Genomic DNA, 15,084 nt, shown 5'->3' with positions numbered 1-15,084 from the left:
CTCAGCCTAACCCACTTGGTGTTTGTGTGTATGTGTGTCTCTGTGTGCGTGTTGTAGGTTACTCTGACTTATGGGAGTGAACCCGGAGCCAAGCCATCATTTGTTTCCCCAGTATCTCTCTTCTCCGGCGTGGTTTTTTTTTTCTTCTTTCTTTCTTTTTCTTTCCTCTTTTTTTTTTTTTGCAGCAGATCTGAATACGGGATGCTTTGCATGCAAAGCGTGATTCGATTACTGAGCAGGGAGCCTTCAGCTCTTCCACTGTCTCCAGGCAGACAACCCAGATGACAATGCAGTAAATTTGAATTGTCGCAAGGGATTTAGATCACTATTGATATCCTGGAGGAAGTAGCTGGGCTGATCGGACGGATAAGAATGCTAGGCATTATCGCTCAAATGCAAGGCTTGAGGTATCTCCGCGCAGAAAGCCGACGCAGCAGTAAAGGAGAAAGTCACCCCAATTGTTGTGATGTATTGCGAAGTCCAACAGCTGGGGCAAAAGCTACTTTGGGCTTCCCTCCATCCTACAGACAATAGGAGAGTGGATCGGGATCACCCTTTGCCCCAAATGACTCTTTGACTGATGGGCTAAATCAGGGATAGGCAACCTTGGCTCTTTTGTGACTCGTGGACTTCGACTCCCAGAATTCCTCAGCTAGCCATGCTGTGGGGAAAGGGAGAGGTTTCCAAGCTGAGCCATGCTGGCTCAGGAATTCTGGGAGTTGAAGTCCACAAGTCATAAAAGAGCCAAGGTTGCCTACCCCTGTCCTATACACTAAACCAGGGGTCTTCAACCTTGGCCCTTTTATGACTCGTGGACTTCAACTCGCAGAATTCCTGAGCCAGCAAGGGGGAACTATGGCTCCTTTATGACTCGTGGACTTCAACTCCCAGAATTCCTGAGGCAGCATGGGGGAATTATGGCCCCTTCATGACTTGTGGAATTCAACTCCCAGAATTCCTGAGCCAGCATGGGGGGGAACTATGGCCCCTTCATGACTCATGGACTTCAACCCCCAGAATTCCTGAGCCAGCACGGAGGGGAACTATGGCTCCTTTATGACTTGTGGACTTCAACCCCCAGAATTCCTGAGCCAGCATGGGGGAACTATGGCCCCTTCATGACTGGTGGACTTCAAATCCCAGAATTCCTGAGCCAGCGTGGCTCAGCTTGGAAACCTCTCCCTTTCGCCTCAGCGTGGCTGGCTCAGGAATTCTGGGAGTTGAAGTCCACGAGTCACAAAAGAGCCAAGGTTGCCCACCCCTGGGCTAAATCAACTGAAATATTGAGAGGTTATGGCTATCCCTGGTCACCTGTAACAATCAGAACTGCACACTTGCTTCTTGAAATAGATCCTGGGCAAACAGAGGACATAAATATGAGGGAACCGTACAAAGTGTGTTTCATGGAATCGACCATGCAATCTATATTGCCTTAGACGAAAAGCTTAATAGTACAATCTATGGGACTGGCTGTTGGAGGAACTGGAGTCCCCAACTCAATTTCCTCTCCAAAAGCTGCAGGCAGCCAGGATGAGGGGGTGGGATTCAACTTAGGTGAGGACCTGGTGGAGATAAACCTGATGAGAATCAGAATCCAACTGCTCCCATTTCTATCCTATGCTGAAGGCAGGAGAAGAAGCAACAGATGGAAACTGATCAAGGAGAGAAGCAACCTAGAACTGAGGAGAAATTTCCTGACAGACAATTAACCAGTAGAACAACCTGCCTCCAGAAGTTGAGAATGCTCCAACACTGGAAGTTTTTAAGAAGAGACTGGACAGCCATTTGTCTGAACTGGTATAGGATCTCCTGCTTGAGCAAGGGGTTTGACTAGAAGACCTTCAAGGACCCTTCCAACTCTGTTTTTCAGTACTATCCTTAAATCTTCACCAAAATCACACCTCTCAACGGCACAATTCTGCCTGCCGTTCAACATGTAGAGTTTCTTCTTCTTCAGAAACCTGGATCTTCCAATTCCATCTGGATGTTCTGGCAAGCCAACCCAAAACATTGGTGCCGTTGAGCACCGCAATGAATCAGGCTGCAACTAATTGCCCGAAATCAAGAGGATTTGGTCACTTTAAGACTCATGGAATTCGGCTCCCAGAATTCCCCAGCCAAGAGGGGGAACTGAAGTCCACAGACCTTCAAGTGGCCAAGGGTGGAAACCATCGCCTTAAATCATGCAATTTCCTCCTCAAAGAAGGAATTGTCTGGCAACTATCTTGTGCTCGCTCCCTGTCTAGTTGGTGCCTATCTCCAATTAAATATTATATCAAGACAGAACTGCCTGGGAGTGCACGTAAGGATGCTTTGCAAGGAGGAGAAGATGTTCTATTCCACCTCTCTACCCATAGAAGAAGACAGGTCCAGAGTCCATCTGCTGGTCCTTCATATCCTACTCCATGCCTTGTGTGGCCCTTGCATTGGAGGCTAAAACATAGGAAGAACGGTGGCTGGAATTGGGTCTGTCTAGTTTATGGAAGAGAAGGACCAGGGATGGATGACATGATAGCAGCCTTCCAACATCTCAGGGGCTGCCCCAAAGAAGAGGAAGTCAAGCTCTTCTCCAAAGCACCCAAAGGCAGGACAAGAAGCAACGGTTGGAAACTCATCAAGGAGAGAAGCAACCTGGAACTAAGGAGGAATTTCTTGTAAGCTTGGGTCAAAATACCTTACCCTGGTTCTATTTGCTGCTAACGGAAAGGGACAACTCAACATGGCCAATTCTCCATTGCCATGGGACAACTCAACTTAAATCAATTTTTCTCAATGCAACTTACAACAGTTCGTTTAGTGGCCATTCAACATTACAAGGGCAGGGGAAAAAAGCGACTTATGACCATTTCTTTTCACACTGGCGACCGCTTGCAGCATCCCCAGGGTCACGTTATCCAAATTCAGAGGCTTGGCAACCAACTCATACTTATGACCGTTGGTGTGTCCCCCGGGGTCATGTGATCCCCTTCGGAGACCTTCTCACTAGAAAAGTCCATGGGGAAGTCAGATTCACTTAACAGCCATGTTACTCACTTATCCCTTAAATAATTAATAATAATAATAATAATAATAATAATAATAATAATAATAATAAGAAGAAGAAGAAGAAGAAGAAGAAGAAGAATTGATTGATTGACTTGGATGTCACGCAGACTGAGAGGTCACTTGGAGGAAAGTGATCCTCCTGCTCCTCCTCCCATGACTTTTGTGAAGTTAAAACTGGAGACGTTACTCAAATCTATTGCTTTGACTACTCTGAATGAGAGAGTTGCAGCTGCAACCATTTAATAATATCATTTCTAGCTTTCTTAAATCAACAGGAGTTGGATTTTATTTTAAAATGGTACTAATTATTATAATAATAATAAAGTTGGAAGGGACCTTGGAGGTCATCCAGTCCAACCCCCTGCTCAGGCAGGAAACCCTATACCATTTCAGGCAAGTGGCTGTCCAGTCTCTTCTTAAAAACCTCCAGTGTTGGAGCATTCACCACTTCTGGTGGCCAGTCGTTCCACTGGTTAGTTGTTCTAACTGTCAGGAACTTTCTCCTTAGTCCTAGGTTGCTTCTCTCCTTGCTTACTGCGGCAAGAGAGGTCGTAAAATGGGGCAAAGTTCCCTTAACAAATGACAGAAATTTTGGACCCGAGGGCTACCTGCGCGACATTCTCCAGGTACATCTGACTGATACAACTCTAGTGAGGGATGGGAATTGTAGTCCCACAGAAGGCATCATCAGACCCAGGCAGCCGTACTCCCAGCAGTCTGCCTTCAGTCATCCGTTCCGTGCAGTTGACAGTCTTGGCAAGGTCATTTTGTTTTCATTTTTACACCGCTGTTGTTCGATAACACAACCGTCCCGTCATCTCTCCTTTCCGGGTAAACGGTCAGAATTTGCTCCAGGATGTCAAAGCGAAATGCACATAATAAGAGCCTTGGTGGAGCAGTGGGCTAATGCCTCCTTAAGTAACACCAGCTGCCTGCAATTAGTGCAGGTTCGAGTCCCACCAGGCTCAAGGTTGACTCAGCCTTCCATCCTTCCGAGGTAGGTAAAATGAGGACCCAGATTGTTGGGGGCAATTAAGCTGACTTTGTAATAATGCCGCTTGGGGTGTGTGTGAAAGCCCTAATAAGCAGGCATATACATAGAATGAAGGCTATTGCTAAGCTTGTAAGCCGCCCTGAGTCTTCGGAGAAGGGCGGGATATAAATGGAATTAAAATAAAATAAAATAAATAAATAATTGCAGGTTTGCTTATGTTATTCATAGGGGCCTCTACAAGAAGGGGAAATAAAGAAAAAAAACCCACGCCACCGACAGTAGGTATCTGACAATTTATAGGGCTAGGAGGGGGAAGGAAAAAAAAAATCAACATTTGAATAGTTCCTTTTGTGCTCTCGAGTTCCGTTATGTAAATGCAAACTTTTTTTTCTTTTTTTAAAGCAGCAGCCGGGAATAAAAACTCTGGATTGTCAAAGAGAAGAAGAACAAACTGTATGCAAATATATACTAGGTTAGCACAGCTAACCTCCCACAATGCAACATCCGCCTTGTAGGCTTTTTTTTTAAGCTGATGGGCTCCCCGTGAAGAATCCTGGATGCTTTGAACGACTGTATCAGAAGCACGGCAATGCTACGAGACAGAGAGGGATCTCAAGAGAGTAAAGGGGCAAATCTAACCTGCCAAAGGGCTACAAAAGAGTAGCCGTGGTCCCCAGAAGAAGCAGAGGGCTGCAAATGAACTCAATAAAGTGCCTGCAAGTTAGGTGCCGGCTGCCTCTCCTTACGCAACTAGAAGGAGCGAAGTGGGTTGATGCAATCGAAAGATGGACGTAACAGAACAACAGGGTTGGAACTGATCTCAGAGGCCTTCTACTGTCCAAGCTCCTGCTCAATCGGGAGACCCCAGACAAACGGCCGCCAATTCTCTTCTTCAGAATCCAGATCATGAGAACTGTTAATACCGCTTTACAAGGCCTTGGTAAGGCCACATCTGGAATCCTGCATCCAGTTTTGGTCACCACGATGTAAAAAAGATGTCAAGATTCTAGAAAGAGTGCGGAGAAGAGCAACAAAGATGATTGGGGGACTGGAGGCTAAAACATATAGGGAACGGTTGCTGGAATTGGGTATGTCTAGTTTAACGAAGAGAAGGACGAGGGGAGACATGATAGCAGTGTTCCAATATCTCAGGGGCTGCCCCCAAAGAAGAGGCAGTCAAGCTATTCTCCAAAGTGCCTGAAGGCAGGACAAGAAGCAATGGATGGAAACTAATCAAGGAGAGAAGCAACCTGGAACTAAGGAGAAACTTCCTGACAGTTAGAACAATTAATCAGTGGAACAACCTGCCTCCAGAAGTGGTGAATGCTCCAACACTGGAAGTTTTTAAGAAGAGACTGGACAGCCATTTGTCTGAAATGGTATAGGATTTCCTGCCTGAGCAGGGGGTTGGACTAGATGACCTCCAAGGTCCCTTCCAAATTATTATTATCATCATTATCATCATCATCATTATTATTATTATTATTATTATTATTATTATTATTATTATTATTATTATTATTATTATTATTATTATTATTAAACATCCAGTGTGTTGGAGCATTTGCAACTTCTGGAGGCAAGTCGTTCCGCTGGTTAGTTCCTCCTTAGTTCCAGGTTGCTTCTTTCCTTGATGAGTTTCCATCCGTTGTTTCTTGTCTTGCCTTCTGGGTGCCATGGAAAATATGTTGATTTCCCCCCCCCTTCTTTATGGCAGCCCTTCAAATAGTGGAACGCTGCGATTATGTCAGCCCTCGTCCTTCTCTTCATTAAACTAGAGCAGGAGGTCTTCAAACTTGGCCCTTTGGTGACTTGTGGGCTTCAACTCCCAGAATTCCTCAGCCAGGCATGAGGAATTCTGGGATCTGAAGTCCACAAGTCATCAAAGGGCCAAGTTTGAAGACCCCTGAACTAGACCTACCCAATTCCAGCAACTGTTCCTTATATGTTTTAGCCTCCAGTCCCCCAATCATCTTTGTTGCTCTTCTCTGCCCTCTTTCCAAAGTCCCAACCTCTTTTTTACATCGTGGTGACCAAAACTGGATGGAGTATTCCAAGTGTGGCCTTACCAAGGCCTTGTAAAGTGGTATTAACCCTTCAGGTGATCTTGATTCTATCCCTCTGTTGATGCAGCCTAGGATTGTATGGACTACAGAAGATGCCTATATGTTTTCTACTAGATTCAGAAGCAAAAATATCCCGAGTCCAGAAGAGGCAACACAACTTTCTTGAGGCCCATTTCTGCATGTGTGAATGATTCCACTTGAGTGCGCGAGTTCCACCCTGAGGCTTCACCGTAGCAGCACACGACTGCAGGTTTCACGACCGATTTCATGACCTTTCTCCCTGTGGTTGCTAAGTGAATCGCTGCAGTTTGTTCACTTAGTCACACCAAGTTGTTCAGAGATTCCGGCTTCCCCCATCGGCTTGTCACAAGGTCGCAAAAGGGGATTGTGTGAACCCGGGGCACTTTGACCACCATAAACACAAGTAGTCCTCATTTAGTGTCCGTTCAAAGTTACAACGGCACTGAACAAAGAGACGTATGACCTGTTTTTCACCTTTAGGACCGTTGTAGTATCCCCGCGGTCGCGTGATCAAAATTCAGTCCGTTGGCAACCGACTCACGTTTATGACGGCGGCAGCATCCTGGGAGGGTGTTTCTCTGTGTGTGTGTGTGTCACACGATCTTCTTTTGCGACCTTCTGACCGGCAAAGTCAGCGGGGGAAGCCTGATCCATTTAACGACCGTGTGACTAGCTTAACACCCGCAGTGATTCACTTAACAGCTGTGGCCGGCAAGGTCCCAGTAAAGTGGGGCAAAACTCGCTTAACCAATGCCTCGCTTAACAACATAAATTCTCCACCCCACGGCTCACCCTCTCTCTCTTCAAAAGAGACCTGCAGGTGTGTTCGCCCACCAGAAGGTGGCGCCAGAAACCCTTTAGGCATTGGATGGAAACTGCCATTTAGGGAAAAAAAAAACACCAAAACGCCATTTGCTAAAAAAAAAAGAGAGAGAGAGAAAGAGATAGAGAGAGAGAGAGAGAGAGAGAGAGAGAGAGAGAGAGAGAGAGAGAGAGAGAGAGAGAGAGAGAGAGAGAGAGAGAGAGAGATCTGGGTGAACGAACTGCTTTCTGCTCCTCTTTCTCATCCTGCTAAATCAGGGGTCCCCAACCCCAACATTTGTGGACCTGTACCGGGCCGCGGCATGCCAGAAGCCGGTCCACACAAACCAGCAAAGCCTCATCCACGGGATGCAGGCAGCACACAAAACCACGCACCCACCGGGCCACGGAAAAAACCTCTCTCCATGGAACCGGTCCCTGGTACCCAAAAGGTCGGGGACCTCCGTGCTAAATCAAAAGAGAATCGGGGTCCCAAAACAATTCAGCTTTGATGGTTTCCTGCCACGTTCCCCCCTGTTTTGGGACAAGCCGGGCTGTTTTCTCGGCCCCCTGGTTGATAAAAATGGGGACGCGGTTATTTGTGGTGGCAAACAAAGGCAATCACGCCTGCCGAGTGCATATTATAACAGGCCTCCTTTCAGCTCTGCTAGACGGAAAGTAATTAGAATGCTTTTAATGTCCAGGAGAAGGATGCTGATAGGCTGTCACAGATGTGCAGATTTATGAATATTTATACGGTGGTTTATAGCTGACACTTTTATCAGTTGAAGAAGATAAAATATCTGCCTGACTCAAAAGCCTGACAGTCAGGTTAATAAAATCTCATTAAAGCGAATGACCTATGCAATTATATAGGATTTATTGTAATTCATTTTTGATTGTAGCCTGCTTAAAGATGCAATTTCCAATTTCCTGGTGCCAAATTTAGGCTGCATATCAAAACTAAGTGAGCTCTAACACCGGGTCTGCTGGAAAGGAAGAAAAAAGAAAGAAAGGGGTGGGGGTGGGGGGGAGAGAAGAAGGATGCTTTTCACATCTTAGAAGATTCTGTCTAAAAAGAAGGAAATGTTTTGATCATCTCGCATGGCAATTAAGTCCCTCAAGGCTCAAAAACATTGACTGCAGCATTAAAGATACTGAAATTGATGTGCACAGTTATACTTGGGGATCTATTAGTGTTGTTGTTGTTGTTGTTGTTAATTTTAAAGTCTGCTTTCTGCAATTGTGCTGAACTAAGGTTCTCTCTATGTCCTGGACACAAGTGACTGGGGAGAGAGACCTCATCCTGAACTGCGTTTCTCTCTTCTCTTCTCGGCTCACGGGGGGGGGGGGAGGACAGCTTCACGATCTCTTCCAAAGGATTGGGTTGCCGAAGAGGAGATCAGAAAGAGGAGGAGGAGGAGGAGGAGGAAGAAGAAGAAGAGGAAGAGGAGGAGGAAGAGGAGAAGAGGAGGAGGAGAAGGCAGAGGAAAAGGAGAAGAAGAAGAGGAAGAAGAGGAGGAGGAGGAGGAGGAGGAGAAGAAAAGAGGAGGAGGAAGAGAAGGAGAAGAAGAAAAAAAGGAGAAGAGGAGAAGGAGAAGAAGAAAAAGAGAAGAAGAGGAGAAGAAGAAGAGGATGAGAAAGAAGGGAAAAAGAAGAAGAGAAGAGGAGAAGAAGAGGAGGAGGAGGAGAAGAAGAAGAGAAGAAGAGGAGAAGAAGAGGAAGAGAAGGAGGAGAAGAAGAAGAAGAGGAAGAGAAGAAGAGAAGGATGAGAAGGAGAAGAAGGAGGAGGAGGAGAGGAGGAAAAGGAGAAGAAGAAAAAGAGAAGAAGAGGAGAAGGAGAAGAAGAGGATGAGAAAGAAGGAAAAAAGAAGAAGAGAAGAGGACGAGAAGGAGAGTTGGAGGAGGAGAAGAAGAGAAGAAGAGGAGAAGAAGAGGAAGAGGAGGAGGAGGAGAAGAAGAGGAAGAGAAGAAGAGGAGGATGAGGAGAAAAAGAGAAGAAGAGGAGAAGAGGATGAGAAAGAAGGAAAAAAGAAGAAGAGAAGAGGACGAGAAGGAGAGTTGGAGGAGGAGAAGAAGAGAAGAAGAGGAGAAGAAGAGGAAGAGGAGGAGGAGAAGAAGAGGAAGAGAAGAAGAGGAGGATGAGAAGGAGAAAAAGAGAAGAAGAGGAGAAGAAGAGGATGAGAAAGAAGGAAAAAAGAAGAAGAGAAGAAGAGGAGAAGGAGAAGGAGGAGAAGAAGAGAAGAAGAGGAGAAGAAGAAGAGTTGGAGGAGGAGGAGGAGGAGAGGAGGAGGAGAAGGAGAAGAAGAAAAAGAGGAGGAGAAGGAGGAGAGGATGAGAAAGAAGGAAAAGATGAAGAGAAGAAGAGGAGGAGGAGGAGGAGAAGAAGAGGAAGAGGAAGAGGAGGAGGAGAAGAGAAGAAGAGGAGGAGGAGAAGAAGAAGAGGAGGAGGAAGAGGAGGAAGAAAGAAGACTAATTAGTGCTAATAGGGTCTCCATAAAAAGACTAAGGATGATTTTCTTTTATTTGCTTTTCAATCTGTGAGGAATTCCTCTGGCCTCCCCAATGTAAGGAGCCAAGACCATCCTGGAGGAATGCTGCACACACAATAAACTACCACCCATTGTTTTGTTTTGTTTTGTTTTTAAAAAAGAGATCATTCTTGTCTCTTGATATATCTCTACCAGGAGAAGTTCTCCAGATCTTCCCAATTGGGTTACCCCCCCAAAGCCCTTTCGGGTGGGAACGATAGCCAAGGCAAGTTTTCCATTCTGGCACCTTCAAAGTTTGAAAAGCAGGGAGGTGGCCAAAAACATGGAAGGGAGGAGCAGCTGTTCCCGGTCTTAAAAGTGGAATTTCCAAATACGGGGAATGTGGGGGGAGGGGAATGCTCGAATGTGTAAGGTAAAAGGTAAAGGTTCCCCAGCACATGCGTGCTAGTCGTTTCCGACTCTAGGGGCCGGTGCTCATCTCCGTTTCAAAGCCGAAGAGCCAGCGCTTGTCCGAGGACGTCTCCGTGGTCATGTGGCCGGCATGACTAGACGCCAGAGGCGCACGGAACGCTGTTACCTTCCCACCGGAGTGGTCCCTATTTTTCTACTTGCATTTTTACGTGCTTTCGAACTGCTAGGTCGGCAGAAGCTGGGACGAGGAACAGGCGCTCACTCTCTTACGCGGCACTTAGGATTCGACCTGCCAAACTGCCGACCTTCTGATCGACAAGCTCAGCTTCCTAACCCACTGAGCCACCGCGTCCCTTGCTCGAATGTGTGTGTTGTTGCAAAGTTCTGGCACTGGGAAGACTGAAGTTTTTGTTTTTTTTTACAAGGTAGATCAACGGCAAAAGATGTCCGCGCAACACGCAGACCCAAAATAAACCTAACCTGGTTCTGAAAATGAAGATGAGAGGGGAAAATTGGAAAATTTAGTTCTGGAAAAGTACAGAAACCTTCCCAGAATCAACTGGATTAGCACATCGCTGAAGAAAAATGGATGCTGTAATAACATTCCCAGAACGTTGTGTCCCCCGAGATGTGAGCCGTACGGGAAGCGTTATTATAAATTCAACAGATCTCCTACGAGGAGATTGGAATTTGAATGGCAGAGGGATTTAGTCTCTTGGATTTTCTCTAGAGGACCCCTATGACAGACAAAACATGTGGGGAAGGCCTCCTCTTTGACGGCTCCGAAGGGAAGGATCCTTCTCCAGATACATCTTCTTGCCCTCAAAAGATGGCCAGCGTAGCGGCATCCTCACCCAAACTGCTGGGCTAATAGTGGTTGTGTGGTGGTAGTAAGATATGGGAACATCAAGCCCAGAGGTCCCTAACATTTTGGGCACCGGTTCCGTGGGGAGAGGTTTTTCCACGGACCAGAGTGTACGTGGTTTTATGTGCTGCCTGCATCCTGCAAATGGGGCTTTGCTTGTTTGTGCAGACCGGTTGCTGGCACTGCCGCGGCCCGGTACCGGTCCACAGGTATGGGGTTGGGGACCCCTGATCTAGCTTACTTCATCTGGTTCTCCACTTCTGTTGGCTTTGCCTCCTGGGAACCTGGGATAGCCTTGGTTTTTTCCAGAAGGCTCCTATCTCCAACCGTCATTCCTTACATGAAGGCTGAGGGAGTGAAGATGGTGAGCTGTGATGGGCTTAAATGAGAAGGGGGCCCAGCTGTTTAGAATGATTGAGAACATCTGCAAGATGTCTTCTAAATCTCCCCAGGAGAAGCAGCTCTGGGGCAAAGGACAAGATGACGCCGTTGCTGACGTCAACAAGACAGCACCCCAAGAACACAATAGGACCATATCGGTAGTATGGAAACAGAGAGTGTCGGTCAGTGGACATGGCTAAAAAGGAAAGACCAGCTTTGATTCATCCCATGTTCCTTACTATCTCCTGTCCTCAAATGGTGCTCTCTCAAGGCCTACCTGAAGACCAGGCCTTCTTGACAAGGAAAAGACAAGAGGGGACTGCTCTTTCATGAACAGTGTTTCAATCTCCAGACTGGACCTACGTAAAGACCGTTTCCCACAGCTGATATTTCTCCCCAAATCGTCCGTCTCAAGTCTGAAGATGGTGACCCACCAGAGACCCCATCTGGACCTCCAAGTGTAGAATCTAACAAAGGCAAAACAAGGCACACTTTGAGCTGCAAAGCCCCAGTTGACCACCAGATGGCAGCAAAAGGATAGACCCAGCCCTCCTCCCCCCCCCCCACAATGCTTTGCTGCCATCTAGTGGTCACCTAGATCAGATTCCTCCAGTGAAGAACTGAAGCCACTCAAAACTTAGGTGAGCAGATTGCTTCCTTGCTAAGTAAGAGATGCATTGGGCTTATGCTTGCCCCTGTAGTGCAATTCCTTCAGGGTTGGACCAGACCCGGGTTCAAGTTCACCCTCAGCCACGAACGGTCATTGGAAGGGTTTCTACCAGCCATTTTGGTTTTGCCCAATCTACCTCCCCGAGTAGATTTTTATTGGAGGGGGGGAAAAATTGGAGAAGGATGCTGCTGCTCAGAAGGAAAGTTCAGCCTCTTGAGCCAAGCTCAACTCCAGAGATGTTATGCAGACATGCAGACTGTTTGATTTATGGATAGAAATGGACTTTATACAGTTGTCCTTTCCCAAGCATGAGCAACTGCCCAAGCTAGGGGTTGCTACGAGGTCCTGCTAAGATCTTCCCAGTTGAGTGGAGAACCTTGGATCTTCTAGGCAGGGGTCTTCAAACTTGGCCCTTTCATGACTTGTGGACTTCAGCTCCCAGAATTCCTCAGCCAGGCACGCTGCCTGAGGAATTTTGGGAGATGAAGTCCACAAGGCATCAGAGGGCCAGGTTTGAAGACCCCTGTCCTAGAGGGAGGAGAGAGTTAAGGCTAATTCTGCTCAGACAATTGATGCCAGCCAATGGACACGCTGGCTGAGGAATTCTGGGCGTTGCAGTCCATGCCTCTTAAAGTTGCTGAGTCTCCAAGGTGCTTTTTCACTGGACTTTCTTGTTTTTTCTTTGAAGGTGTTTCGCTTCTCATCCCAGAAGCTTCTTCGGCTCTGAGCGGATGGTGGGGAACGGAAGGATTTATACTCCTTGCAGAGGGCTGGTCATTTGCCTTTTTTTTTAGAGAGTCGTTGAGGCTACTTGGAGGTTTGTCTGTCTCCTCAATGTCACCCGAGTGGTACAAATGGGTGTGGAGCCGTTTTGGAACTGCCGAAAGAGCAATCCTTTCACTGTTTGCCAGGAGTATAAATCCTTCCAATCCCCACCATCCAGTCTTAGATGAGAAGCGAAACCTCTCCAAAGAAAAACCAGGAAGTCCAGTTGCCTCCTGAAAAAGCACCGTTGGGACAACCCTGACCTGGAGGACAGAGAATCCCCACAGACATAAAGTTGCTGACGTTGACCAGCACTGCTCTTACAGGAAGGGACGAAAGAGAAGGAAGTCCTACAAGAAGAACTGAAGATCTTCAAGAAGACGCAAAGTCTTCAGAGCTCGCTTGACTGTTACAAAAAGGGTCCCATACGGGATATTTAGATTTGGGTCTTCTGACACTCCTGCCACAGCCATCGTGCAGATGCAGACCCTCACAGACCTTCCCCCACGCCGGAGGAGGAACTGGAAGCCCCACCACCACGACGTCATGCAGATGAGGGCTTCTCAAGCCAGCCTTTCCTTTCAATCTGAACAGAGCTGGAAGGGGCCCCAGAGGTCTTCTAGTCCAACCCCACCCCCACTGCTTGAGCAGGAGAGCTGGCCTAGACCAAGCTCCGAAGCCGCTTGGCCTGGCAAGTGAAACCAGGAACCCAACCGCCCCCCCGTGGGACGGTCTCCTACACCCCCGGAACAATTTTTCCCCACCCCACCCCCATCCCCAGTGACAACTACTCTGGGATGGTTAAGGTGCATAGTATTAAATGAATCTGTTTATCTTATTGTATGAATAAGGCCAAAGGTCAGCTGTGTGTAAGGATTTTGGGGAGACTGGGAAAGGAATGGTAGAGACAGCAAACATAAACAATTAAGAAATAGTAGGCAAGTCTGTCTATAGCTTATTAATTGGGGTTTTAATTGGGGTTTTATATTTTTTCAGGGATTTAGTTTAATCTTTTTAAATTGCTCTTAATTTTTGTATTGATGTTTTATATACCCTGTAAACCACCCTGAGTCCTACGGGAAAGGGCGGTATATAAATTCAATAAAATTCAAAATTCAAATTCAAACCTGGCAAAGCTGGCCAGCTCTTGTTCTGCCCTACCGGATGCCCTTTGCACACGCTCAGACGCCCTTCCCGGCTTTCTTCTCCTGGTCGGGAAAGGAGTGTGTCCTTGGCCTCTAGGGAATCGGAGAGCGGTGGGGGGGGGGTCCCGCTTGATGTCCTGCAGCAAGCCCAGCCCTGGCCGTCTTCCCCGTCCCCCCTCCACACACACACACACAAACACACACACACCTGTCCGAACAAAAGTTCCTTACCTGCGCTCAGCTCCAGAGGGCCCTCGCTGCTGCTGCTGATCGGCGCCCCCTGGTGGTGATGGTGGTGGTGATGATGATGATGTTGGCCGTACCTGGCCGACGAGGAAGAGGAGGAGGAGGAGGAGGAGGAGGAAGAGGAGGAGGAGGAGGCGGCGGCGGCCGGCGCCTGGGGTCCCAGCTGCGGGGCCGAAGTCCGCGCCGGGGGTCCGTGGGAAGCGCGGAAGGGGCCGGGGTAGGGCAGAGGAGGAGGCTCGGCTAGAGCCGAGGAAGAGGAGGAGGAGGAGGAGGAGGAAGAAGAGGCGACGGCCGGCAGAGGCTGCGCTTGGAAGTGGCCGACCCCCGGCCGCACCTGCGGGATCTCCACCATGGTGGGCCGCTCGTAGCGCTTGCTCAGCGCCGGCCGCCGCCCGCCGGGGAAGGTCTTGAGCGCGCTGTAGGGGCTGCGCTGCTGCTGCTGCTGCTGCTGGGGCGGCGGGGGGGCCTTGTAGAGCTTGCCCCCCCCGCAGGACCCCTCCTCGGCCGCCGCCTGCATGGCCTCCTCGCTCAGCATCCCCGCCAACGCCGCGCCGGCTGCGCTCCACCCGGCCCCGTCTTCTTGTCGCCGCCGCCGCCGCCGCCGCTGGGGAGGGCTTGGGGGGGGGGTCCGAGTCCCTGCCGCCCGGCGCTGGGGGAGGCGGGCGCCCTGATTGACAGGCCGGCCCGCCAATGCCTGGAGGGAGAAGGGCGGGCCAGAGCAAGCCAGGAGACCCCCCCCCGCCTTCCCCTTTTCCCCCTCCCCTCCCCTCCCACCCCCCCAGCCCAGCCCAGCCGCTAATCGGAGCGGAGCGCGACGCGGAGGGCAGCAGAGGCGCCTCCTGGAGGGGGTCTAGCCCGGGGAGGGAGGGAGGGGGGAGGACCCCAGGAGGCCGGGTCAGCTTTCTCCAGAGTCAGGCTGCTTGGCCAGGGGCTCCCTGCAGCCCCCACCCCCCCACCCCGGGCATAACACCCCCACCCCCTCTGCAAGCCACCCCTGGCCAGGGCTGGAGATGCCCCGCGCCCAGGAGGAGGGCAGCGTGTCCTGTCCGCCGTCGGTGGGGACCTTTACGCCGAAGGAAAGACAGTCCCCCGCCCCGTCTCCCCGCAGGCTTGAGACCCCCACCACCCCCTTTTCTCCCTCCTCTGCTCGGAAAAGACGGGCGGGAGCGATCCTACGCGCCC

The 15,084-nt window shown here is 49.2% G+C and overlaps 1 protein-coding gene across 1 annotated transcript in view; it reads right to left on the bottom strand.

Annotated features, from left to right (window-relative positions):
- The window catches only part of BEND4 (BEN domain containing 4), a gene marked incomplete at both ends in the record, with an annotated part of 27,407 nt that extends 12,970 nt beyond the window's left edge, over positions 1-14,437 (bottom strand). Inside the window, one exon of the mRNA XM_081332561.1 lies at positions 13,888-14,437. Within this exon, the coding sequence (XP_081188687.1) occupies positions 13,888-14,437 (550 nt within the window). The remainder of the gene's footprint in view (positions 1-13,887) is intronic.
- Between the last annotated feature and the right edge of the window lie 647 nt (positions 14,438-15,084).

This window comes from Vipera berus (assembly GCF_964194415.1).
Source record: "Vipera berus genome assembly, chromosome: 7".
Taxonomy (NCBI): Eukaryota; Metazoa; Chordata; class Lepidosauria; order Squamata; family Viperidae; genus Vipera; species Vipera berus.
This window is presented reverse-complemented; position numbering and strand designations above follow the sequence as displayed.